Raw genomic sequence first — 25,000 nt, 5'->3', positions numbered from 1 at the left:
AATGGTGCTTAGCCATTCAGAGGTTTAGAAGCAAGAGAAATAACCCAGAGATCTAGCCATGAGACAATAAGAAACCAGTAAAGCTGAAACAGGGATGATATGTAGTCATCTTGTTGTTCTTTGGATCAATGCTTCTGCAGTCCATTCTGAGGATTTAAAAATAACACTTGGTATGTTTTCAAAGAGCCATAAATTATAAAATACACACACACCCAAAATCATCACAATTAAAAGAACCAAAGACTTAAACTACTTCAGTCTGTGTGCATTGAATTTATTTAATACACGAGTTTCACAATTTGAGTTGAATTACTGAAATAAATGAACTTTTCCACGACATTCTAATTTATTGAGATGCACCTGTATATAAAGTATGAGCAACAAAAGATTTGAATCTACATAGAATACTCAGATTTTGAAGTTTAGATTCAACATTTGAAGCAACAAGCTAAATTAATCTTAAAAGAAAGGTCTTTATAACCACTATCTATATCTCATTTCCATCCTGATTTATTGCAGAAAATAAAAATAGTTACCAGAAAATAGCTGGTAGCTATAAACGGTTACTTTTTTTTGTTGTAACGCCTTATTGGTCAAAATGTTGCACCAAATAGAAGAGTACAGAGATGAGAGCTGAGCCCGGATTCTTCCTCTGCTATTCACTGTTGCTTAGCAAAATAGTCTTTTGTGTGTGCCACCAAATCATATTTTTATGTAACAGCAGCATCTATGAGTACATGAAAAAAAGTGCAACTCTTGTAGGTTGGCAAGTTGATGCATGCGAATGTTCGTGTCTGTCTAAACAGACACATGAAATGCTGTTCATTCAAATTAAAATGTTTATTGCAACAAATTTTCAAACCAATTATTTGTTTTGGTGTGAACAGGCCTTTAGCGTTGATTCATGAAACAGATCCACACAACCAAGTTTCCATTCCCTCTTTAGAACAAAATTGTAGTCTGATCTTAGTCTGTAGTCTGAACCAAAAAAAGTCAGATCTTATAAAATCAGGATGGAAATGAGATATAGATAGTGTTTATAAATATAAACACATTTCTTTTAAGATTAATTTGGCTTGTTGCTTCAAATGTTGAATCTAAACTTCAAAATCTGAGTATACTTTGTTGATTCAGACCTTATGTTGTTCATAAAAGGGTGTATTCTACAATTTATTAATTTTTGCTTGGGTTTCATCCCAAGTCAACCAAGGCTCTCTAAAAAACAATAAATCTTTTGCATCTTGTTCAGAATGGACTGCAGAAGCACTGATTCTAAGAAAAACAAGAAGACTTTACATATCATCCCTTTTTCAGTGTCACTGGTTTCTTGTAGTATCATGGATATATGGATAGATCTTGGGTTTATCTTGCTTCCTTTTAAATCTCTGAATGGCTAAGCACCAGCGTATTTTTTTTATGCCATTCTCATATGTATGTGTTCATACATGTGACCTGTGCAAATACCATGTTAAACAGATGCAGGTTTTTATGCTACAAAACTTGTATTTTTAGTCTGTCAAGATGATTCATACTTGAGGCATTTGGTTGTTCAACTCCTAAACACCAACATGTTTGTTTGTTTAATGCAAATTTTTTTTATTCACAATCAGGTTTATTCTTCCTAGGGTGGGTTCCCACATCTTTTCAGCTTGCCTCAGAGTAACCTCATCATCCAATGGCATATGGTAGTCTTCATGACCACTAAAGACCCCTGCGTGTAGTCTTTTATGGAGCCTGACCAGGAAATTACTGGATGGCTGACCAGTCTGCACCTGCCCCAATATGCCTCCAGCTTCGCCAAGGCTGGCTACCGTTGCTTTAAAGACCTTAGGATCCTAACTGAGGAGAAGCTTTTTGAGGTCGACAATATTCCCACAGGACACCGGCGGAGGATCCTAAGCAGCCTGGAGACCCTGATGGTGGAAGTGGATGGAGGTAAAGGTTCTATGAAAGTACCCGCGAGGAGAAAGCCGATCCCAAGACCTAGACAAGTGTTTCCCAAGGCTAAGAAGAGAGGCATATCTTGTCAGCATTCTCAGGGCAGTAACATCCAGACGACAAAGCAAACTCTTCTTTCAGGGACTAGTGTTACATGTTACACTGTTTCCTCCAGCTCTAGCTCCGCCTCTGAGCATGGCAGCAGCGAATCACTGGATAACTTTTTAGAAGAACCTATTCCAGATGAGAATGATGACTTTCCCTCAGAAGGAGCTTCTGTAGGGTTTCAGGGAGAAATGGTTGAAAATGAAATATATGAGCAGTGCACCTTCATTAAGGAACCCTCTGAGCTGAGTTCTACCCTCTCCTATAAGCTACGACACAGGCCCATTCCAGAGATCCCCGAGCATCCCTTCAAACCTCCTTATGACTGGTGAGTTTTTTTTAAGTCTAGGTTGAGTATTTTTGGTTGCTGACACAGCGACACACAGGCATGGTTAATGCCAGCATATGTATTAAGTAGTAGTGTGACAAGACACTTAGCTCACAAGATGAGACCATACGCGATATTGGGTTCATGAGAACAAGGTGAGATAATATTTTAACACTATTTTTAAGAAATCTTCAATCATGAAAAATATGACTGGAAAAGTAGCCTTTCATTTGAATGAAAGTCACAAAATGCAAAACAATGCAGGTGCATTTTGAAATGTTTTAACAAATCATCTTGTAATGAATGCCACATTGGTTCTACTTTCCATGTATGGATTATATGCAGTAAAACACAGGACAACATGCTAATTCCGAGTATGGGTCACCATACTTGGCCACATGTCACGTCACTTTCACTTTCATAAACTCAACTGACTGGCTTCACCCCTGTATGATTTCTCACAAGTCTCTTCAGACGTTATAGCTGTGCAGAACTGAGCTTCTAACTTCTCTACCTGAACTCCTTTCCACAAATTATATAATAAATAGGGCTATAAAAAAAGGCCTGTCGATTGATTACATTTGTAATCTAATTAATCACAAATGTATCGCAGATCAATTTTGTCTGAGAAATGACTCACCAAAAGATCATTTAACATCATTATTGTTTTAAATAAGTAAAGCATTCTTTAGAAAGGAATATGTTCATGACTTCCAAAAACAAATGACAAAAAGTACGTAACGCTTCCTGTATCTCAGGATGCAGGCTAGATAGTGCTGGCAGAAAAAATAAAGTGCTTTTAGAGATTGCATAGTTGCCCGTAGTTGAAAAAATACTGTAGTACTTTTCACAAGTGATGCATGTCCTTCAGTGATCAGCGCATGGGCATATTTTGGAGTCCTAATTTGGGTGTCAATGAATGGGACTGTAAAATGTTGTTGTTTTTTTATCCATTCAATCAGAAATGCACAAAACTTTCACACTTTTCTCCTTACAAATGTGTGTGCAGGAATGTGGCAGCAAATAACAACAGTGACCATCTCTCAAGGTCTGAGGGACATGTCTTCCCCACAGGCAGTAAGAAAGGTACACTACTTTTCACTTTATTTCAACTTCAGTGGTTTATATACAGTATCTCATAGAAGTCAGTACGCCCCTTACATTTTTGTAAATATTTTATTATATCTTTTCATGTGAAGTCTACGCCATCTTTATGTAGAGCAACAATTCTTTTTTTCAGATCCTCAGAGAGTTCTTTGCCATGAGGTGCCATGTTGTACTTCCAGTGACCAGTATGAGAGAGTGAGAGCGATAACACCAAATTGAACACACCTGCTCCCCATTCACACCTGAGACCTTGTAACACTAATGAGTCACATGACACCGGGGAGAGAAAATGGCTAATTGGGCCCAATTTGGACATTTTCACTTTGGGGTGTACTCACTTTTGTGGCCAGTGGTTTAGACATTAATGGCTGTGTGTTGAGTTATTTTGAGGGGACAGCAAATTGACACTGATATACAAGCTGTACACTCACTACTTTAAATTATAGCAAAGTGTCATTTCTTCAGTGTTGACACATGAAAAGATATAATAAAATATTTACAAAAATGTGAGGGGTGTACTCACTTCTGTGAGATACTGTATTTTGTTCTGATTTGTGATCCTGTTAAAATAAATGGGATGCAGTCTCCCAATGGAATTTGCTTTTATCTTCTCATGCATGCATGAGGAGAAGCCTAGTTTGCCAAACTTACAGCAACTCGCTTATGTGTGTGTCTTTGAAACTGCCTTTGGCTTTGAAATGTACCATTGTGTCCCTGTTCTGAACATGTCGCAGTGTTTGTAATTGTGGCAGGAAAGGTGCTTTTAGCTTCCTTGAGGAATAGTTTGGAAATTGTTTGCATGTGACTGTGTGTGTGTGTAGTTGGGAATTGGGAGCTACACTGAAAGAGATAGTTCACCCAAAAATTCAAATTCTGTCATAATTACCCTCATGTCGTTCCAAACCCATAAGACCTTCATTCATCTTCTGAACACAAATGAAGATATTTTTGATGAAATCTGAGAGCTTTCTGATTCCGACCCTGCATAGACAGCAACGCAAGTACCACGTTCAAAGCTCAGAAAGGTAGCAAGGACAACGTTAAAATAGTCCATGTGACGTCAGTGGTTCAACCGTAATTTTATGAAGCTACGAGAATACTTTTTGTGCCCAAAGAAAACAAAAATAATGACTTAATTCAACAATTCTTCTCTTCCGCATCACTGTCCACTGCCCTTCACGAGAGTACCATGACGCATGCATGTGGTGCTGCTGTGCTGCGCACAAAAAGCATTCGTATAGCTTCATAAAATTACGGTTGAACCCCTGATGTGATATGGACTATTTTAAACGATGTCCTTACTACCTTTCTGGGCTTTGAATGTGGTAGTTGCATTGCTGTCTATGCAGGGTCAGAAAGCTCTCAGATTTCTTAAAAAATATCTTAATTTGTGTTTTGAAAGGGGAGCAATAATTAATGACAGAATTAAAATTTTTGGGTGAACTAATCTTTGAAATCAGAAACCAGGCTTAGGTGTAAAAGTGGTTTAATAATGCCTATACCTACTAGATCTACAACCAAATTCTGTTCTAACTTTCTCTCCAGAAAAGAGAGTCTCATTACATTTGAGTCTCCACTAAAATGTAACAGAAAGGTACAAGGTAGATGAAGTTTTAGAAGAAAAGTTTTAAGTGTACAGCGGGAACAGAGAATCAGTTTGCAACAGAGAAGAACTTTATGATCAGAGATTTACACAATTGTCCTGAAACAGGTTCTTGTGGAAGACGGATAAAATAGGGCAGAGAGAGAGAAAAATAGAGCGAGTGTATCATCTGTAGTTAGAAGGCCAACTCTTGATAATGATAAACGATGACACTGATTTGAAAGGACACCTTTGCTACTGGGTTAAGATGTGATACAATACAGTACAGTTCTATCATAGATAACATAGCGGCGTCTAGATCAAACACCCTACAGTAGGGTCTTATCTAGTGGGGGGCCCTGTCTATTAGCTATATATCTATGTGTGTGTCTGTCCGGAGGGAACAGTCTGGAAGTCATGCTGTCCCTTACTGTCTCCGCAGAGATATGGTGGTCATTTGTCACCTTGACAACCAGTCATCCAAGCTGCTCCCTCTTTGGTACATTTTCCAAGCTGGCTACGCTAAAGGACAATGTGTGGGATCTCATTTTATGCTTGTTCTTTTCTCTCTCTTGCCTCATTCTTTGTCTTACTCTTTCTCCTTTGCCCTCCTCCCAGAATCAAACCACAACCTGCTTTGTCATAATGATTCATTCCTGTTGTGTTAATTACAGCATCACTTCAAAGGACCTTGTCCCCCATTGCCCCATATGGAGAGCTTTTTCTGTACAATTCAGCAGAAATAGAAACGGTGAGTGTATACAAAACCTGCCTGTGCTGGAATTTGTTGTGTTAAAATGAATGTTACATATAAAGTAACATGATTTACAATGACCTCACATGTAGAGCATGAGTTACAGTTTCAGTAAAGCCATTTTCATACCTGGAACATTTGGTTTTAGAACCTGCCACGTTTTCTCCCCTACTTCAGTTTATTTAGCCATATATGAACATGGCAATTGTGCTGGGATCTGCACCAAAATATTTGGTCTGAGGTTGCCTTAACAAGGTGGTCTCGGCCCAATTGAAAACAAACTCTGGAGTGCTTTGCTTGTGATGAAAGAGCAGTCTGAGCCAACAGACCAATGAACCAAGCTGTGTCATCTGTGCCATAATTCATAACTGAAAATGTGTTAAGTAAAAAGCAGCAGTGTCTAATTCTGTAGGTGAGAATATTACTTATTGCACTTGAAAACCAAAGAAAAATCTTAAAATGTCATTACTCTTCTCTACAAATGGGTGCATTGCAAAAATGCTGTCCCAACAAAGCTTTGATTTCCACTCTTACTGAGAAATTATATATATATGTAACATTAAGGTACGCTTTGAAATGTTGCCTTGTGAAAGCTAAACAAACCAAGAAGATAGGACATTGTACAAAATTGCATTAAGACACTCATAACAAGGGTGAATGGTATTTGAAAACATAATTTAGAAAATAGGCTTGCTTTTAGTTTCATCTTGATTGCATTTGTTTTTTCAGGATTTGGGCAATGATGTAATGTCCAGTCAAGGAGTAAAAGAGAACCTGGAACAACAGAAGTTAAGGTGAACTTCGGTGTCCTTTGGCCTGTTTTTTAAGTTAAAGTGAAAGTGAAGTGACGTGGCCAAGTATCGTGTCCCATACTCTGAATTTGTGCTCTGCATTTAACCCATCCAAGTGCACACACACACACACACACACACACACACACACCCACCCACCTGGAGCAGTGGGCAGCCAACCGGGTAGCAGTTGGGGGTTCGGTGCAGTGCTCAAGGGCACCTCCATCGTGGTAATAAATTTGTATGTGAAGTCCTCTAATTCTTGTTGATTTCTGTGATTTCAACATGGTTTGTAGATTTTCATATGGCCACTGTGTTACTCAGAGGATCTCTGTAAACAGCATTGTGGTTTGCAGGATATGCTGGCCAGGTGTAATAATCAGCACCGTGGGTGTGAATTAATTTTCAATAATGAAAGTGTTCATTATCAAATATTCTTACCTTTTGGGTAAACTATCCCTTTAATGTTCTTCAGGAACAGTGTCCCTTTTGCTAAATATGGTCATCATTTCAAAGAACATAAAGCAATGGAAATGAAGTGAAATTACTTACCTAATCATTGTAAATGTTATTATTTTGCCCTTTCCTTATGCCAACTTAACAAATTATTTTAATAAATTTTTTTTTAGAAACAAGCAGACACAGATAACAAGAAGCAAGACAATAACACACAATAACAAGAAGCAAGACCTTTCCAAGCAACATTATGTCGATGATGATGATGATGATGATTACTCCACTGTACAAGAATCCACACTTAGTCAGCGCTTGGCTAATAAATGCTCTTTTAAACAACCTACACCGTCTACTCTTCTCTCGAGCACTGGACCATCAGCTTTAGCCCAGCCACAATCAGTTGTACAAGACATATACAGTATGGTGCAAGATGACATACCAGGCCTACTGAGACCAAACCTTCCATCTCAAACAGAAGTTTCCATTTCTCCCTATGCCTGCTTCTATGGGACCCGTACTGCAGCCACCAAAGCAGGCTGGCTAGACAAACTCTCCCCTCAAGGGTAAGGACCATGCAGACCATGCATTTTTTAAGGATTATTCTTGAGAATGCTGCAAGTCAAGTACTAAAGCACATATTAAAGTATCAATGTTAAGGAATAGTTCACCCAACAATGTTGTTCTCCATACATTGTTATTTTATATTTGGAGCGCAGAAGGTGCACTTCATGCAGCTTTTTGCCATTCAGTTAATATGACCTTATAACCATGAAAGTAGTCTACATGACTCATGCACTGCATTTCAATTCTTCTGAAGGCACACAACATACTTCACACCGCAGTGAGCTGACTGCGAAGTGCCCAAACCTTTAGAGCTTGAATCCACTGTAATGGTCATGACAATACATGTTTCACATTTAGCAGCAATGATTTCTAAATGCTCCAGTACTAAGAGCAGTAAACAATGGCTACTGCTTGATATTTAATGATTTATTCAAATTCAAAGAATCAAATTATGGTGGATTTTTGTTATCTTGATCAGCTTGACATCGCGTGCTGAGTCAGTTAACATGTTGAGTCTTTAATTGCAAGGTGTCCTTCCTTATTCTGCTTAGCTTTTTAAAATGATTGAAAATTTGTCATTAAAATATACATGATGGCATTGAGATGAAGGTACCACAGAAGTTTCTGGTTTCTCTTTTATTTTTACTTTTCATTTCCATTTGGACGTTACAGCTTCGATTTTAAGAATACAATTTCCTCCTTGTTAAAAAGTTTGGGGTCAGTGAGATTTTTATAAAAAAAAGAAAAGAAAAAAGAAATTAATACTTTCATTCAGCAAGGATGCATTAAATGGATCACAGGTATGTATGATGTATACATTGTTAGAAATTGTCATAAATGGTGTTCTTTTGAACTTTCTATTCATCAAAGAATCCTGAAAAAATGTATGATTGTTTCTAAAAAAATATTAAGCAGAACAACTGTCTTCAACATTGATAATAGTAAGAAATGTTTCTTGAGCACCAACTGACCCTGAAGACTGTAGTAATGGCTGCTGAAAATTCAGCTTCACATCACAAGAATACATTTCATTTTAAAATTTATTCAAATAACAAAAAAATAATTTTAAATTGTAGTAATCTTTTACAATATTACTGTTTTTACTGTATTTTTGATCAAATAAGTACAGTCTTGATGGGCATAAGAGACTTCTATCAAAAACACAAAAAAATCTTGCTGACCCTTATAAATAATTTTTGAAAGCAAGTGTACAATGCATCAACAGAGGTGGGCAAAAACTCGCAGCGTATTTCACACTTTATTTTGGTATTAGTTTCCGCACATGCTACACCCACCAGTAAAAACTGCCTTCCTGTTTTTTTTTTTTTTCTCTTCCTCTTTGTGCTCAATGCTTTATTTTGCTTGTTGACACACCACAATGCCGGTTGCATGGTAGCACTGGCTAAAATTCTTCATTTTGTTTCAAATGACCCTGATATAATAAACCCCCAATAATTATTATTTTAATGTTGTAACATGAATAATGATGTGTTTTGACTTTTGTCAGTATGACACTTTGTTTTGTACTTGTAGGAACTGTGTCTTTCAGAGAAGATGGGTGAAGCTTGAAGGAGGAAATCTCACTTACTACAACAGCGATAAGGTGACACACACCCCCACACACACACACACACACACACACACACACACACACACACATACTTGCATTTGTGGTTTACGGGGACTCTCCATAGTCGTAATGGTTTTTATACTGTACAAACTTTATTTTCTATCACCCTACACCAACCCTACACCTAAACCTACCCCTTACAGAAAACTACTGGTAATTTTTGAATTTCATAAAACACCATTTTGTATGTTTTTTTAAGTATTTTGTTTTACGGGGACACAGGAAGTGTCCTCATAAACCATGTTTCCGTTGTAGTACCCATGTCATTATATGGTGTCCGTGATTTCACCAAGTACAACATGTTTCTGGATCAACATCCTTGTTGATCCTGGAATAACATTCCAATTAAACAATCAGAATTGAGGGATAACTTTTCAGGAAATATCTGTTTTAGGCTTACGATCAGGGTTAGGTGCTTCTACAACCTTGTATATGAGCTATCATTCCACACTGATTTTAGAAATAAATTATGGGTAGGGTTAGGTTTAGGGATAGGGATTGGTTTAGTCTATATTTTTGGAAAGTAATGTTGATCCAGGATCAACAAAAGATGTTGATCCAGGAACATGTCTTACTTGGCAAAATCACGGCGACCGTCATTATACACATTTGTGTCCTCATAAACCATATATACCAGTACGTACACACACACACACACACACATTTGCAAATTCTTACACACAACAGGGCTCTGCCATGTCATGTTCTTGTTTCAGTTTGAATGGGGAGAGCAGAGACAAGCCTAAAACCCTGGTTTCAGTTTTAAACTTGGCATCTACAATCACTTTAAAGTATCTCAGAGCATCCAAACTGCTGCAAATCCCTCTCTTAATTTATTCTTCCAGTGGGATAAACCTAACATGTCTTCCATAGCTGTCGACAGTCACTCACTCTTTTTGCAGATATAGTATTATCGCAGTAGGACAGAAAAAGCACTGGATGCAGGAACGGGGTGATATCATCAGTGTAAAACAGTGGGGATAGAGGACGCTCTAATAGAGATGGAGGAGAGGGCATTGGGTGAACCTGCGTGTACCGTGCTGTTGTCTTTCTTTTAGTCCTTTAAGCCTAATCAAAAGAGGAGCATCAGTGGAGCGGCCTGTTCTAGCTTTCAAACACACCAGTTGCTCTTTCTCTCCTATTCTTTCCCTTCTCACGCCCTGTTTACATAGACATATAATTGTGAGATATTACAATTTGAAGTAACTGTTTTCTATTATAATATATTTAGCTGATCCTTCAGAAATCATTCTAATATGCTGATTGCTGCTTGAGTAACATTTCTTATTATCAATGTTCATTTTTGTGTAAACTGGGATATTTTTTTTTTTTCAAGATTCTTTGTTAAATATAAAGTGCCAAAGAACAGCATTTATTTATGTCTTTATATATGTCTTTACTGCCACTTGATCAATTGAATGCCTCCTTGCTGATTCAAAATAAATAAATAAAGAATTTATTAAAAAAATTTTATTGCCCCTAAACTTTTGAACAGTAATGCATATAAATTATCTTGCCTAGAGAAACAAGTGAGTCAGAACTTCCTAGTGCATGGGTGGCTGGGTGTGTTTGGTTGGTGGTTAAAGTAGCGCCCAAAGTAGCGCAATGACCGTATCTCAAATATCAAAACTCAAAATATGTCATTTCCATACCTAAAATACATATTTTACAGTCATTGTTATGCATATTGATCATAAACACAGCTAAAAGGCTTCCTACCAGTGGTCCTCCTTCACAAAACTTAACATCTAGCACAGTTTTATCATAGGTAGAATGCTAAATATTTCAATACAAGCTTTTCAGTCAAATGTAATTTATGCAACATTTCAAACCTTTAACCCATGGGGGAAAATCAACCCATGGCAACAGTTTAAGTAGCCCAATTCCATGAAGGAAAAAAAAATAAAATAAAAAAAAACCCCGGACTTGACAACCCTGCATCCAGGGCTGAACTGACAAATCCAGCCCATCCAGCCCACAAGTTCCCATGTGAATGTTTTGCTGGGTTATAGGGCCTTAAATTGGAGTAAATGAATAAATAAAACAGGACAGAAACAAATGATGATAGATATTACTGAATTCACAGCAAATGCAACAAACGTAATAAAGCATTTTTGTCACATAGAAATGCACTTGACAGTAAAGCATTGATTTTGAGCTAGAATGCAGAAAATTTACTGCTATTAAATTCTGACATAATTTCCTCACCCTCATGTCATTCCAAACCTGTATGACTTTCTTCTGTGGAACACAAACACATTTTGTAGAATGTTACCAAACCATTTTGGTTACCCTTGATTTCTATTGTTTGAACACATTTTTTTTCCTCAAATTATCTTCTTGTATGTTCCACAGAAGAAAGAAATTCATACAGGTTTGGAATGACATGATGTTGAGTAAATAATGACAATTTTAATTTTTGGGTGAACTATCCATTTTAAGAACTTTAAACCATACCTTAATTTAGGAATTTAGGTATCATATTTTTCATTGTCACTCTCCACTCCATCACATTTAAGAGGCTGCTTGCAAATTGGGACCTTATGATTTAGACTATTTGTCATTCAGCATTCAGCGGTAAGTGTGCATAGCCAGCACAAGTACCAGCTCCCTGGGTTCTCTCTTCTTCTAAATAAAGGCAGGCTCCTCTGTGATGGCATCATCCATTAGGAGTCAATGGTGACTTTTGCATTTGTAATTAGATGTTTTGTTTGAATGGTGGCCACCATGAAGCTCTGCTATGGTGTTTTGAGCGGTTGTCAGGACATTGAAAAGTTGGTCCTCTGAGCAGTTTTTAATGCATTTATGTTTGTTTGCTTGGTGTTTGCTTACTGGTTCCTTCTATACATTAAAAATAGCAAATAACAGAATTTCCCTTTACAAGCATCACTAACCAAGAATACTAGGGAGAGTTTCAAAGAAAGTCTCCTTAAACTTATTGTCCTCAGCTGGCACATTTTCTCCTCAGTCTCTTGTCTCTGATTGAAATGGTTAATCTCAATCACTGCTCGCTTCTTGACATCACATAATGATGTCATCAATCAGAGACCTTCTTAAGCGTGGGAGAGAAGCAAGCACCACACTCCCACTGGTTCTCTGCAGGACCCTCGGGGACGGAGCGGCATGGTCTCTCCCCAAACTTACCTGATGTTTCATCAACCTTGCGACCAGGTCTGTGATGTCTGGGGATCCAAGTATCACTTTCATTGTTATGCATATTGATCATAAACACAGCTAAAAGGCTTCCTACCAGTGGTCCTCCTTCACAAAACTTAACATCTAGCACAGTTTTATCATAGGTAGAATGCTAAATATTTCAATACAAGCTTTTCAGTCAAATGTAATTTATGCAACATTTCAAACCTTTAACCCATGGGGGAAAATCAACCCATGGCAACAGTTTAAGTAGCCCAATTCCATGAAGGAAAAAAAAATAAAATAAAAAAAAACCCCGGACTTGACAACCCTGCATCCAGGGCTGAACTGACAAATCCAGCCCATCCAGCCCACAAGTTCCCATGTGAATGTTTTGCTGGGTTATAGGGCCTTAAATTGGAGTAAATGAATAAATAAAACAGGACAGAAACAAATGATGATAGATATTACTGAATTCACAGCAAATGCAACAAACGTAATAAAGCATTTTTGTCACATAGAAATGCACTTGACAGTAAAGCATTGATTTTGAGCTAGAATGCAGAAAATTTACTGCTATTAAATTCTGACATAATTTCCTCACCCTCATGTCATTCCAAACCTGTATGACTTTCTTCTGTGGAACACAAACACATTTTGTAGAATGTTACCAAACCATTTTGGTTACCCTTGATTTCTATTGTTTGAACACATTTTTTTTCCTCAAATTATCTTCTTGTATGTTCCACAGAAGAAAGAAATTCATACAGGTTTGGAATGACATGATGTTGAGTAAATAATGACAATTTTAATTTTTGGGTGAACTATCCATTTTAAGAACTTTAAACCATACCTTAATTTAGGAATTTAGGTATCATATTTTTCATTGTCACTCTCCACTCCATCACATTTAAGAGGCTGCTTGCAAATTGGGACCTTATGATTTAGACTATTTGTCATTCAGCATTCAGCGGTAAGTGTGCATAGCCAGCACAAGTACCAGCTCCCTGGGTTCTCTCTTCTTCTAAATAAAGGCAGGCTCCTCTGTGATGGCATCATCCATTAGGAGTCAATGGTGACTTTTGCATTTGTAATTAGATGTTTTGTTTGAATGGTGGCCACCATGAAGCTCTGCTATGGTGTTTTGAGCGGTTGTCAGGACATTGAAAAGTTGGTCCTCTGAGCAGTTTTTAATGCATTTATGTTTGTTTGCTTGGTGTTTGCTTACTGGTTCCTTCTATACATTAAAAATAGCAAATAACAGAATTTCCCTTTACAAGCATCACTAACCAAGAATACTAGGGAGAGTTTCAAAGAAAGTCTCCTTAAACTTATTGTCCTCAGCTGGCACATTTTCTCCTCAGTCTCTTGTCTCTGATTGAAATGGTTAATCTCAATCACTGCTCGCTTCTTGACATCACATAATGATGTCATCAATCAGAGACCTTCTTAAGCGTGGGAGAGAAGCAAGCACCACACTCCCACTGGTTCTCTGCAGGACCCTCGGGGACGGAGCGGCATGGTCTCTCCCCAAACTTACCTGATGTTTCATCAACCTTGCGACCAGGTCTGTGATGTCTGGGGATCCAAGTATCACTTTCATGAGTTTTAGCTTGTATGTGTGAGTGAGAGAGGTTTAGAGTGTCACCTGTAGGTAGGCAGAGTGTGTGGAGATGTTTGGGTTGGGATCAGTTACCTCGTTTCTGAAGTACAACTGTGTGGAAATCCAGAAAAGCTCAAAAGTCCCCTGGGAGTGTCAGTGGAAAGCTTTCTCACCACCCATTCCCGGGTTTTGATGGTTGTAGTCCATCCAACTTGGGGCACAAGTCAGCTTCCCAGGATCTGCAACTTATAGACTGTTGGTCAAATAGTCAGAATAATGAAGATTTTTTAAAATGTTTTTGAAAGAAGTCACCAAGGCTCAATTTATTTAATCAAAAATACAGTAAAACAGTACTATTGTGAAATATTACAGTTTAAATGAACTGCTTTCTACTTAGATAACTGAATTTCAGCAGCCATTGCTCCAATCTTCAGTATGACTATTAAGAAATGAAAAATTAAATATATATTTTTTTAAATTGATCAAAAATGACAGCAGACTTATAATGATATGCTTTTCCTTTAAACTTTTTATTGATCAAAGAATCTTGGATCATGGTTTCCATAAAAATATTAAGCAGCAAAAATGGTTTTAGCATTAATGACCATAAGAACCAGTATTAATAACTGACCACCAATAATAATTGATAACTGAGAATCAAATCGGTGTATTAGAATGATATCTCAAGGATCATGTGACAAGACAGGAGTAATGGCTGGAGTATTGGAGTGTAATACATTTAATTTTTTTAAATATATTAAAATAGAAAACAGCTTTCAAGACTTCTTGCAAAAACGTTAAGCAAATCTTAATTCTTTCAGACTTTGATGGTAGTGTATGGCAGCAGATCTTCTAGAACACTACATTCAGCTGTGTGCTTTTGGCTAGTGTAGGATGTTCCAAAAAATGCAAATACATCATTTTGATCATCATCAGTTTATTGCATGCAGTACATTTACAAGTCATTTTCCACACTCAAGTGCATTAGCGGCCCTCGGCCAGGTGGTGTCCCCATGGCTCCACTGCAGAACTAACTCACTGCTGGTAAAAACAAAAGCTAATGGCATTTCTGGGTCTCTCTGAGCGAATGCAGACTTCATCAGTCAGTCCCTTAAACTTTGTAGCACATTTGGATGTATGTGGTTATGAACATCAAAGTGCATTAGACCTATGTAGAACAACTGCTGTGAGAGTGACACATCGTCACAGATTTGCGCAAACTATACAAATAAATCCTGCTATACATTTTTTTTTTTGTGCAGCCTACATCTTTGTTATATGTGTATAAGTACTTAAACCATCTCTAAACTCTTAATGGATGCGCTTGCGTTTGCACATGTACTCTATAAGCCCCCTTCATCATTCCGACCCTGAAAATTTTAATTATAATGAATAATTAACGCCAGCTTAGAGAGCACCTCATTATTTCCACTTAGCTTCCTATAAACATGCACACCTCTTCACTTTTATCCATTTCCTCTCTTCCGCTGCTGTCCAGATTTTAGACAGAGGAAGTCTCATTAATATGCCGGCGAGTTCGGCGGTGGGAAGGATGCAAAGTAAGAGAGAGTGAGCAAGGAGTGAAATCCCAGAGAGAGGTGATGGCTGCCCCTACCATAATTAGGGTTAGCTGCAGCCATCGTTGTTAACATGCTGCCTTAATTTGAGGAGATGACGCTCTCTCTGACCCCACTTTCTCTCTCTTTCTCGTTCGCAATCTTATGCTCCATCCGCTTTGTGAGCTTCTCTTGATCCCTTGGTTCTTCACTCATTCTCTCTCTATCAAGCAATCACCAAAGCTATCATATTCCTCTCTCTTTCTCATTGTCTCTGCTTTCTCACTTTCTCTACCTCATCCGCTCTCTTACTGTCTATCTTTGGCATTACCTCTTCCATTTGCGCCAGCTGAGGAGGGGGTCCCTCACTAAATCTTCTCTTCTATTTCTGTATAATATTACAGTTTAAATGAACTGCTTTCTACTTAGATAACTGAATTTCAGCAGCCATTGCTCCAATCTTCAGTATGACTATTAAGAAATGAAAAATTAAATATATATTTTTTTAAATTGATCAAAAATGACAGCAGACTTATAATGATATGCTTTTCCTTTAAACTTTTTATTGATCAAAGAATCTTGGATCATGGTTTCCATAAAAATATTAAGCAGCAAAAATGGTTTTAGCATTAATGACCATAAGAACCAGTATTAATAACTGACCACCAATAATAATTGATAACTGAGAATCAAATCGGTGTATTAGAATGATATCTCAAGGATCATGTGACAAGACAGGAGTAATGGCTGGAGTATTGGAGTGTAATACATTTAATTTTTTTAAATATATTAAAATAGAAAACAGCTTTCAAGACTTCTTGCAAAAACGTTAAGCAAATCTTAATTCTTTCAGACTTTGATGGTAGTGTATGGCAGCAGATCTTCTAGAACACTACATTCAGCTGTGTGCTTTTGGCTAGTGTAGGATGTTCCAAAAAATGCAAATACATCATTTTGATCATCATCAGTTTATTGCATGCAGTACATTTACAAGTCATTTTCCACACTCAAGTGCATTAGCGGCCCTCGGCCAGGTGGTGTCCCCATGGCTCCACTGCAGAACTAACTCACTGCTGGTAAAAACAAAAGCTAATGGCATTTCTGGGTCTCTCTGAGCGAATGCAGACTTCATCAGTCAGTCCCTTAAACTTTGTAGCACATTTGGATGTATGTGGTTATGAACATCAAAGTGCATTAGACCTATGTAGAACAACTGCTGTGAGAGTGACACATCGTCACAGATTTGCGCAAACTATACAAATAAATCCTGCTATACATTTTTTTTTTTGTGCAGCCTACATCTTTGTTATATGTGTATAAGTACTTAAACCATCTCTAAACTCTTAATGGATGCGCTTGCGTTTGCACATGTACTCTATAAGCCCCCTTCATCATTCCGACCCTGAAAATTTTAATTATAATGAATAATTAACGCCAGCTTAGAGAGCACCTCATTATTTCCACTTAGCTTCCTATAAACATGCACACCTCTTCACTTTTATCCATTTCCTCTCTTCCGCTGCTGTCCAGATTTTAGACAGAGGAAGTCTCATTAATATGCCGGCGAGTTCGGCGGTGGGAAGGATGCAAAGTAAGAGAGAGTGAGCAAGGAGTGAAATCCCAGAGAGAGGTGATGGCTGCCCCTACCATAATTAGGGTTAGCTGCAGCCATCGTTGTTAACATGCTGCCTTAATTTGAGGAGATGACGCTCTCTCTGACCCCACTTTCTCTCTCTTTCTCGTTCGCAATCTTATGCTCCATCCGCTTTGTGAGCTTCTCTTGATCCCTTGGTTCTTCACTCATTCTCTCTCTATCAAGCAATCACCAAAGCTATCATATTCCTCTCTCTTTCTCATTGTCTCTGCTTCCTCACTTTCTCTACCTCATCCGCTCTCTTACTGTCTATCTTTGGCATTACCTCTTCCATTTGCGCCAGCTGAGGAGGGGGTCCCTCACTAAATCTTCTCTTCTATTTCTGTATGGACGAGTTCTAGAAATAGTGCAAGGTCATCATGATAATTAACAGCCAACTGAAATGGACAAATTAATCTTTCTTTTCCCCCCTCTTTCCCTTGCATTTCCCCCGTCTATGTCACTCACTCTAGCTCTATTCCTAAACCCAATGAACTACATCACTTCCTACTGTCTACATAGGCAGCTCTATATCCTAAGTGAAATTTATGAAACCTCATAAGCGAGTATTTTGGAATGACCTACACGGACGTAACTTGTGTGTTATACAAATAGCACTCTATAAGACTCAACTTACAAACCCCTAACTTGGTGTACCTTGCATTTATCACTTTGCAGTACATTTTGGAATTGGCTTCTTTGCAAAGCAATGTATGCAACGCTACCTTAATATTCGACCAAAACAGGATTGCAGAACAGGATTAAAATGTCTTTCAAAACAGGCTTGTCAGCTATGTTGCCTAAAATGTTACCTGCGTAGGCAGCACACTAGGTTTTGGAACAGAGCTCCTGTCTCCCTTTCCTCCTCTTTCTTCATTTTCTGTTCTCCACAGTATTTGCCCTTTTCTATCCATCACATTCTGCTATTTCAGAGCGGCTGGAGTGCTGTGCATGAATTCTGTAGACCAAAAGAGGTCTCTCAGAGCTCTATTGCTGCTTTGGAGGCTTATGTTGGTTTGAAGCACACAGAGAAACCAAACACTCCTTTCTCTAAACAACTAGCTCTGTTTCCCTCATCTCTCCAAAACATCAGACTATAAATACTGGAGTGCCGAGCCTGTTGGCTGGGGACTGGTATTAGGAATCAGGCCTGCTTGAGTGTGTGAGTGTGTGCTTGACTCAATCCCTCTTTTCTTCAATATGTTTGTACGCTATCATATATATATATATATATCCAAAATGGGTGTTTTGTTAGCTATTTTTTTGGTTTGTTTTGTGTTTTTGTTTGCTTTTCGTTTAGTTTTCTTTTGTTTTGTTTAGTTTGCTTTTTATTTGGTTGTTTTATGTTTTTGTTTGCGTTTTGTTTCATTTTGTTTTGTGTTATTTGTTAGGTTTTTGTTTGAAGCAGTGCATCTAAAATGGGTGTTTTTGTTTGTTTGGTTTTGTGTTTTGTTTAGTTTGCTTTTATTTGGTTTTGTTTTGTGTTTTTGTTTGCTTTTGTGTTTTTTTGTTTTGTTTTAGTAAGTCTTTAGAAAGAAAGAAGTTTCTGAGATTATGAGAGACATAAATTCAGTCAAATGTGTCCAAACTTGTGACTGGTAAATTGTAACCTGTCCATAATCACTTTGCGCTATGAATAATTTTTCTGTCTCCCTCATTCCTTGCAGGAGATGTACTCGAAGGGCCTGATACCTGTTTCAGCAGTTAAACAAGTTTGTGCTCTGGGTGAGAATAAGTTTGAGGTGGTCACCTCTGTAAGAACCTTTGTGTTTCGGGCAGAGAAAGAAGGTGAGCCTCTTTGCTTTTCTGTCTATCTCACATTTCGATCCCCCTCTGCTAATCTCTTTTAAACCAATTCACTCTCACTCTCACTCTTGATCTTTTATCATCTTTTCACTCATATTTTTATCACCTTACCATCTCTGCTATAAGATAAGATGTTCTGAGTAGATCTTCCACTGCACACCAAATCAGAGACAGAGTAAAAGAGAGATGAAAACTAAAGCCAACCAGACTCAAGGAGATCACAATATTATGACAGAACTGAAACAACCGAGATGATAATGATGATGATAGCTTTAGATTTAATATGTACAGTAAACACCCTGTTGGTGCATATAGTTGCCACACCATTGCCTGTGCATTTTATGGGATATTTTTCTTAATATTCATTACTAAGCTGTAATGAAGCCTGATTTAAAGACTGTGAAAAGGCCTGATTATGGTCTTAATAGAGAGACTCATGGTGTTTAAGGAGTAGCCTGGTACTTTAGCTGCAATTCAGGATCAATTTAAAACTGTGTCAGCATTTAGTGGCTCTGAGGATAGTTCTAGTCGTGATTAATTGACAGTGTTACTTTAATATTACAGCTAGTTCATTAGTATAGCATTTTAGCATGATTTTGTGCTAATTATAGTTGAAAATTTATATATTTTTTGAAAACAAAAAAGTACTATAGTACTTCTATAGGTGGTACCTTAGCAGTGTAATGTTGTGTATCTGTATACCTAAGTATGCCATGTTATCTGTCATTATTTGTAAATTAAGCAAAAAATTAAGATCGGTGAGATTATTTTGCTTTTTCAGACACCTTGCAGTAAAAGAAACAGTGTAGGGTGAGGAGTTCACCATGAGCCAATCAGTTACCATGTTATTGACATGGCCTGTGCTTTCCCCGCTGCAATTACTGTGGTAAATCTGAGGTTGATAGCACTGCTATGTACCATAGCGTCTCAGAATATCAGCAAATAATGGCCTCCTCAGTACCTACTTTATCCCCAGTTCTTGTGTAATGACCTCTGACCCATGGTAAGTTAATTACTCTGAGGGAAGTCAGTTTAGGCATGCAATTAACAGTACTTTAACAGTACTCCACTATCCAAAAAAAAAGAGAGACAGAGAGAGCACTGGTCCGATCAGCTCATGCATCTTTAAACAGCTTTATAGCAGTCTGAAAGAGTCATCAATCTTAAGATAAACATAAGAGAGGAGGAGAGAGAGAATGAGTGAGTGAAAGAGCTGGAAGTGGGTGGTCATGGGATGAGCACAAAAGATAAGAATGAGAATTAGTGTTAGAGATCGAGCACACTGGGAATCATTTAGATGCGCGCGCGTGTGCGTGTGTGTGTGAGCAAACATTCATGGCTGTGTACTCTTTCTGGGGCAGTCCTCAGCTGTGCAGGTCTCTTCCTTCAGATAGAGTGTGATATTTTGGGAATAACAATGTTTTCATGGATAAAGGGGAAAAATATATTTTGCAGCCACCAATTTTTGACGTTTGGGACTTTGCAAAGTGCAGTTTGTAACTGTCTGTGAGGGTGTGTTGAAGCCATGGTCACTTACAGTGATAACTAGGCCTGTCAAAGTAAATAAAAAATTGTTTAACACAGTTCCTTTTTTTCAAGGAAGCCTATATAATCTGCAATCTTTGCTAATGGCGATTCGTGGGTGTTCAGTTCTGCTGTCAGGTTGCTTTGTCACCTGAAACTAAACGTGATTTTTACACTACTGTTCAAACGTGTCAAGTCAGTACGATTTTTTATTTTTTTTTTACGTTTTTGAAGAATTCTTGCTCACCAAGGCTGCATTTATTGATAAAAAATACAGGAATATTGGGAAATTTTGTTACAATTAAAAATGACTTGATGGAAACCATGATACATTTAGTTTTTCAGGATTGTTTGATGAATGGAAAGTTGAAAATAAAAGGATTTATTTGAAATTGAAATCAAATAAATATCTTTAGTGTTACTTTTGATCAACTTAATGCATCCTTGCAGAATAAAGGTATTAATGTCTTACTGATCCCAAACTATAATGCTTATAAAAATGGGATCATTCTAACCAGCCAAACATTTGACCTTGGTAACTGATATGAATCAGTAAATAATAGATAAAAAGTTCTTAATGGATTTCATCATATTTATACATATTTATAAACCCAGATGGAATGTTTAATGAAGTAAAGTTATTTACACTTTTTTTATGGTGTTGTTTAATTATCACCTACAAGTGAATCTCGCGGGCAGCAGTCTTGCAAAACAGCTTTAAACATATCCATAAAGTGTGAGCAAAGTTGTTATATTATCTCATTATTTCAGGTTTTTTATTTCAGTCTTTGCATTTCCTGGGCAGTGTGAGGAATACAGAATGAGATGTGTGAGTGAGACCAATAAAGAGTACCGTTGCCAAAATCTACCTCTTTCAGGTGTCTTTAGTTTATACATATATGCAGAGATCCTACATTTTTACATATTCTGCTCGTTCCTTAAAAATGAACACAATGAATTAACAAATAATTATGATAATATGATTAATCACAATTAAAAATTTAGTCAATTGACAACACCAAAGTATTAACAAAAACTTTAGTTAATAGAATAAGTGGAATTGGATAGATATGGCTACACAAACTAAACTTAAGGTGTCAAATGTGGTTACATATCTGATGCACCAACACTTACGTTGCACCTGAAAACTTTTGCTGACAAGCACAATTTGAGTTTTGTCCAAAAGACACTGTACGCAAAAACACTCACCTTTAATGACATGAGATCTCACTCTCTCTCTGTCTCTTTCTCTTACCCCCCTTCTCTCACTCTCTAGATGTGGCAGGTTCTGCAGACCTGCAGAGGATAAGAGTATCCAGCTGTTAATGTTTTTTGGCTAGTGTGTGTGCTCGCAATGAATTTGTGCAAGCCCCTGTAGCTCTATTTAAACACAGCACAAGAGAACCCTCTCAGGCTTCCTTCCCCCATCTCATGCGCACACACACAAACGTAGTTGCAGACACAATGCAATGAGACACAGGGGCTTTTGCGTACCTGCTTTGTTTGCAGATTTTAAAGTTTATAAAGTATAACAATAATATTAGACACTTTTTCCTTCCCTTTTATTCCTATGGCATGGCGTCTCTCCACACACGCGCACGCATACCTGCGCATTCGCTAACGTACATCAAACAGACTGCAGCATTCTTCAACAGGCATGCATACTTCTTCTTACCTCTCTCCATCTTCTGTCTTCCCTCTAAGGAGAGCGTCAGGATTGGCTAGAGGTTCTCCAGTCTGCTATGAGCTCCCAGTCCTCCATTTCCCATCAGCCTCGCAAAAATAACACAAACAAGAGTGGCTACGTCGAGCTGCGTGGCCTCAAAGGAAGAGTCTACCTCAGCCTCATGAGAACCAGCTTCAGACTCTGTAAAACAGACCAGGTAGATCTATATCTGTTTTTTTCTTCTTTTAGACACATGTTGGTCTAGATTCATACTGCTGCTGCCAGCACAAGTTCAAAATGAGTACCACAGCTCAACAACTATGTGCAGGGTCTCCCAATCTATCTATCTGTCTATCATCAAACTTCACCACGGTAAGTCTTTGCTTCGACCAGTCTGTATGTCTATCTATCTATTTATTGTCTGTCTGTATGTCTCTTTATCTGTCTGTTTGTATCGCTCTGTCTCAATGGCTAAGCCATTGCTTCTACTAGTCCTCTCTATCTATCTATCTATCTATCTATCTATCTATCTATCTATCTGTCTGTCTGTCTGTCTGTCTATCTATCTATCTCTTGTCTGTCTCTCTGTAAACTCTATTACTTTATTACTCTGTAAATGAATTACTTAGATTTTTCTATTTCTTCCTTTGTTTTTGTATATATAATTGTCCATCCATCCATCCATCCATCCATCTGTCTACCTTCAAACTTCACTGTGCTAAGCCATTGCTTTGACCAGTCTGTCTGTCTATCTGTCTGTCTGTCTGTCTGTCTATCTATCTATCTATCTATCTATCTGTTGTCTGTCTGTCTGTCTGTCTGTCTCTCTCTGTATGTCTGTCTACCTTCAAGCTTCATGTATCTTTCTGTCTGTCTGTCTACCTTCAAACTTCACTGTGCTAAAGCAGGGCACACACTACAAGATAATCAGGCCGACTTTGGGCCGAATTCTCACCTTTTGACAATCTTAGGTAAAGTCCCAATTGTCTTGATAGTTCTGCAGATTATCTTATAAGATTTTCCTGTGGTGTGGGGTGTGTTAAGAGTGATTGAATCTGCTCTGAAGCACATTCGGGTCACACCGATCTCAAATCATAAATATCCAGCATGTTGAATATTTACGTTCAGAAATCCTGTGTGGGGTATCCCGAGGACAAACGCAGACTCACACTGTAGACTGTCATGTGGAACAAAACAAGTCCCAATTTGAAAGCGAGCTGACAGAAGACAGAAGCATTACTCACCTCCAAATTTTTTGTCGTTATGTGCGTGGTCACATTGTGAAAATCTGATAAGATTTTAAAAATCTTTTATTGTGGGCCAGCCTTAAGCCATTGCTTTGACCAGTCTGTATGTCTGTCTATCCTTCGATCTTGTGTCTGTCTGTCTGTCTCTCTGTACACTCTATTTATATCTGTTTAAACTTTATTACTCTGTTTAATTACTTACATTTTTTCTTATTCCCCCTCTGTTTTTGTGGAGATAATTAGGCACTGTTTTCTCAAGGTAGTGAAATAACTGAAACTTTTACACTTCATGTTTAAAAGTCTGTTTTGTGCTCCCTCCTATGTGAATGAGCCCATATGCTGAGAGTGTAGTTATTATAATGCACACACAAGCCCTGACATTTTGCATGCATATGTATGTGATCTATGCCCAATTGGTCTCAGTTTTAAATGAGATTAAGCTGAGAATGTTATTCTGTATGAATAGGCGGCACACACGCTCCCACACACTTTATCATCTCTGTTTGTTTTTCATTATTTTCCTTATTAGCACAAGCAAACATCTTTGTCTTCATTCTGCAAGGAAATAGTTTTTCGTCAGCCGATTTAGCATGTGGGAGAGAGAAAGAGAAAGAGAGCAGTGAAAATGGAAATTGATTGTATTGTGTTTGCATTAAATCCTCTCTGTGGCAATCACTCCGACAAGTGGTGAGAGAAACGGGAGGGAATGGAGGAAAAGAGAGTATGGGGAAAGAAAAGGAATGAGGGAAAGGGAGTGAAAGAGGAACTGGGCAGAGAGAAAAGAATGGAGGGATAACAGGGGGAGGTGAAGATAGCAGTGGCTGTTGAGGGATGAAGAAAACACAAAAGAGCATAAAGATGGAGAGAGAGGAAAAAGGTGCGGTGGTGGGTAGCTCAGTTCATGTTCAGTGAAGTGGAGTATCTAATTTAACAAGATGAACGAGCTGCCCAGGATGCTGGTTTTTCCCTCCTTTCCATCTTGGAGAGGATGAAGTGTGCTGCCCTTCTCTCCTCTGAGGTCAGGTCATGATGTTTTCCCAAGGTAATGAAAGTCAACCTAACAGGCAAGCCCAAGTCACGTGACACCGCAACAGTTTAGTGCTACATTGATTTTTGATTTCCTTACTTAACCCTCTGGTGCTCTTCGGTCACTTTTGACCGAAAAATTTTCTGTTTTGAATTTTTTTAAATCACAGCGGAATGGTACGAAACTTGGTGACTTTTATGGTATTTGGAATGTGAACACACAAAAAAATTGAGGGCATGATTCGAGCAGACTAAGTGTTCGTAAAAAAATAGTCACACTTGTGGTCTTCTGTCAAAAATTGCAGACCATAGGTAATGAATGGGAAATCGACAAAAACACAACAATTCTGTCAATCTACAAATCTGACACAATGCAGAAATAAAGTACACAGCAATGACAGGGTGAAACTCTAAAACATAAAGAGTGCAAAACCAACACATCCACTCACACTTATACACACACACACTTATACACACACACACCTATGAACTGGTGTGACTGTAACACAGCAAATATGTAAAATAAAAGCAATAATTCAACTACAATGC

At 38.0% G+C, this 25,000-nt stretch overlaps 1 protein-coding gene across 1 annotated transcript in view; it reads left to right on the top strand.

Annotated features, from left to right (window-relative positions):
* The window catches only part of LOC107711563 (arf-GAP with Rho-GAP domain, ANK repeat and PH domain-containing protein 2-like), a 122,222-nt gene that overhangs the window by 18,649 nt on the left and 78,573 nt on the right, over positions 1 to 25,000 (top strand). The window contains exons 2-9 of the mRNA XM_016516552.1: positions 1,626 to 2,371; positions 3,381 to 3,457; positions 5,735 to 5,811; positions 6,544 to 6,608; positions 7,235 to 7,624; positions 9,159 to 9,228; positions 18,850 to 18,970; positions 22,217 to 22,395. Coding sequence (XP_016372038.1) covers positions 1,728 to 2,371; positions 3,381 to 3,457; positions 5,735 to 5,811; positions 6,544 to 6,608; positions 7,235 to 7,624; positions 9,159 to 9,228; positions 18,850 to 18,970; positions 22,217 to 22,395 — 1,623 coding nt within the window. The 5' untranslated portion in view covers positions 1,626 to 1,727. The remainder of the gene's footprint in view (positions 1 to 1,625; positions 2,372 to 3,380; positions 3,458 to 5,734; positions 5,812 to 6,543; positions 6,609 to 7,234; positions 7,625 to 9,158; positions 9,229 to 18,849; positions 18,971 to 22,216; positions 22,396 to 25,000) is intronic.

Source organism: Sinocyclocheilus rhinocerous, unplaced genomic scaffold (assembly GCF_001515625.1).
Source record: "Sinocyclocheilus rhinocerous isolate Xijiao unplaced genomic scaffold, SAMN03320098_v1.1 scaffold837, whole genome shotgun sequence".
Taxonomy (NCBI): Eukaryota; Metazoa; Chordata; class Actinopteri; order Cypriniformes; family Cyprinidae; genus Sinocyclocheilus; species Sinocyclocheilus rhinocerous.
The sequence above is the reverse complement of the archived record's forward strand: the minus strand, read 5'-3'. Positions and strand labels throughout refer to the sequence as shown.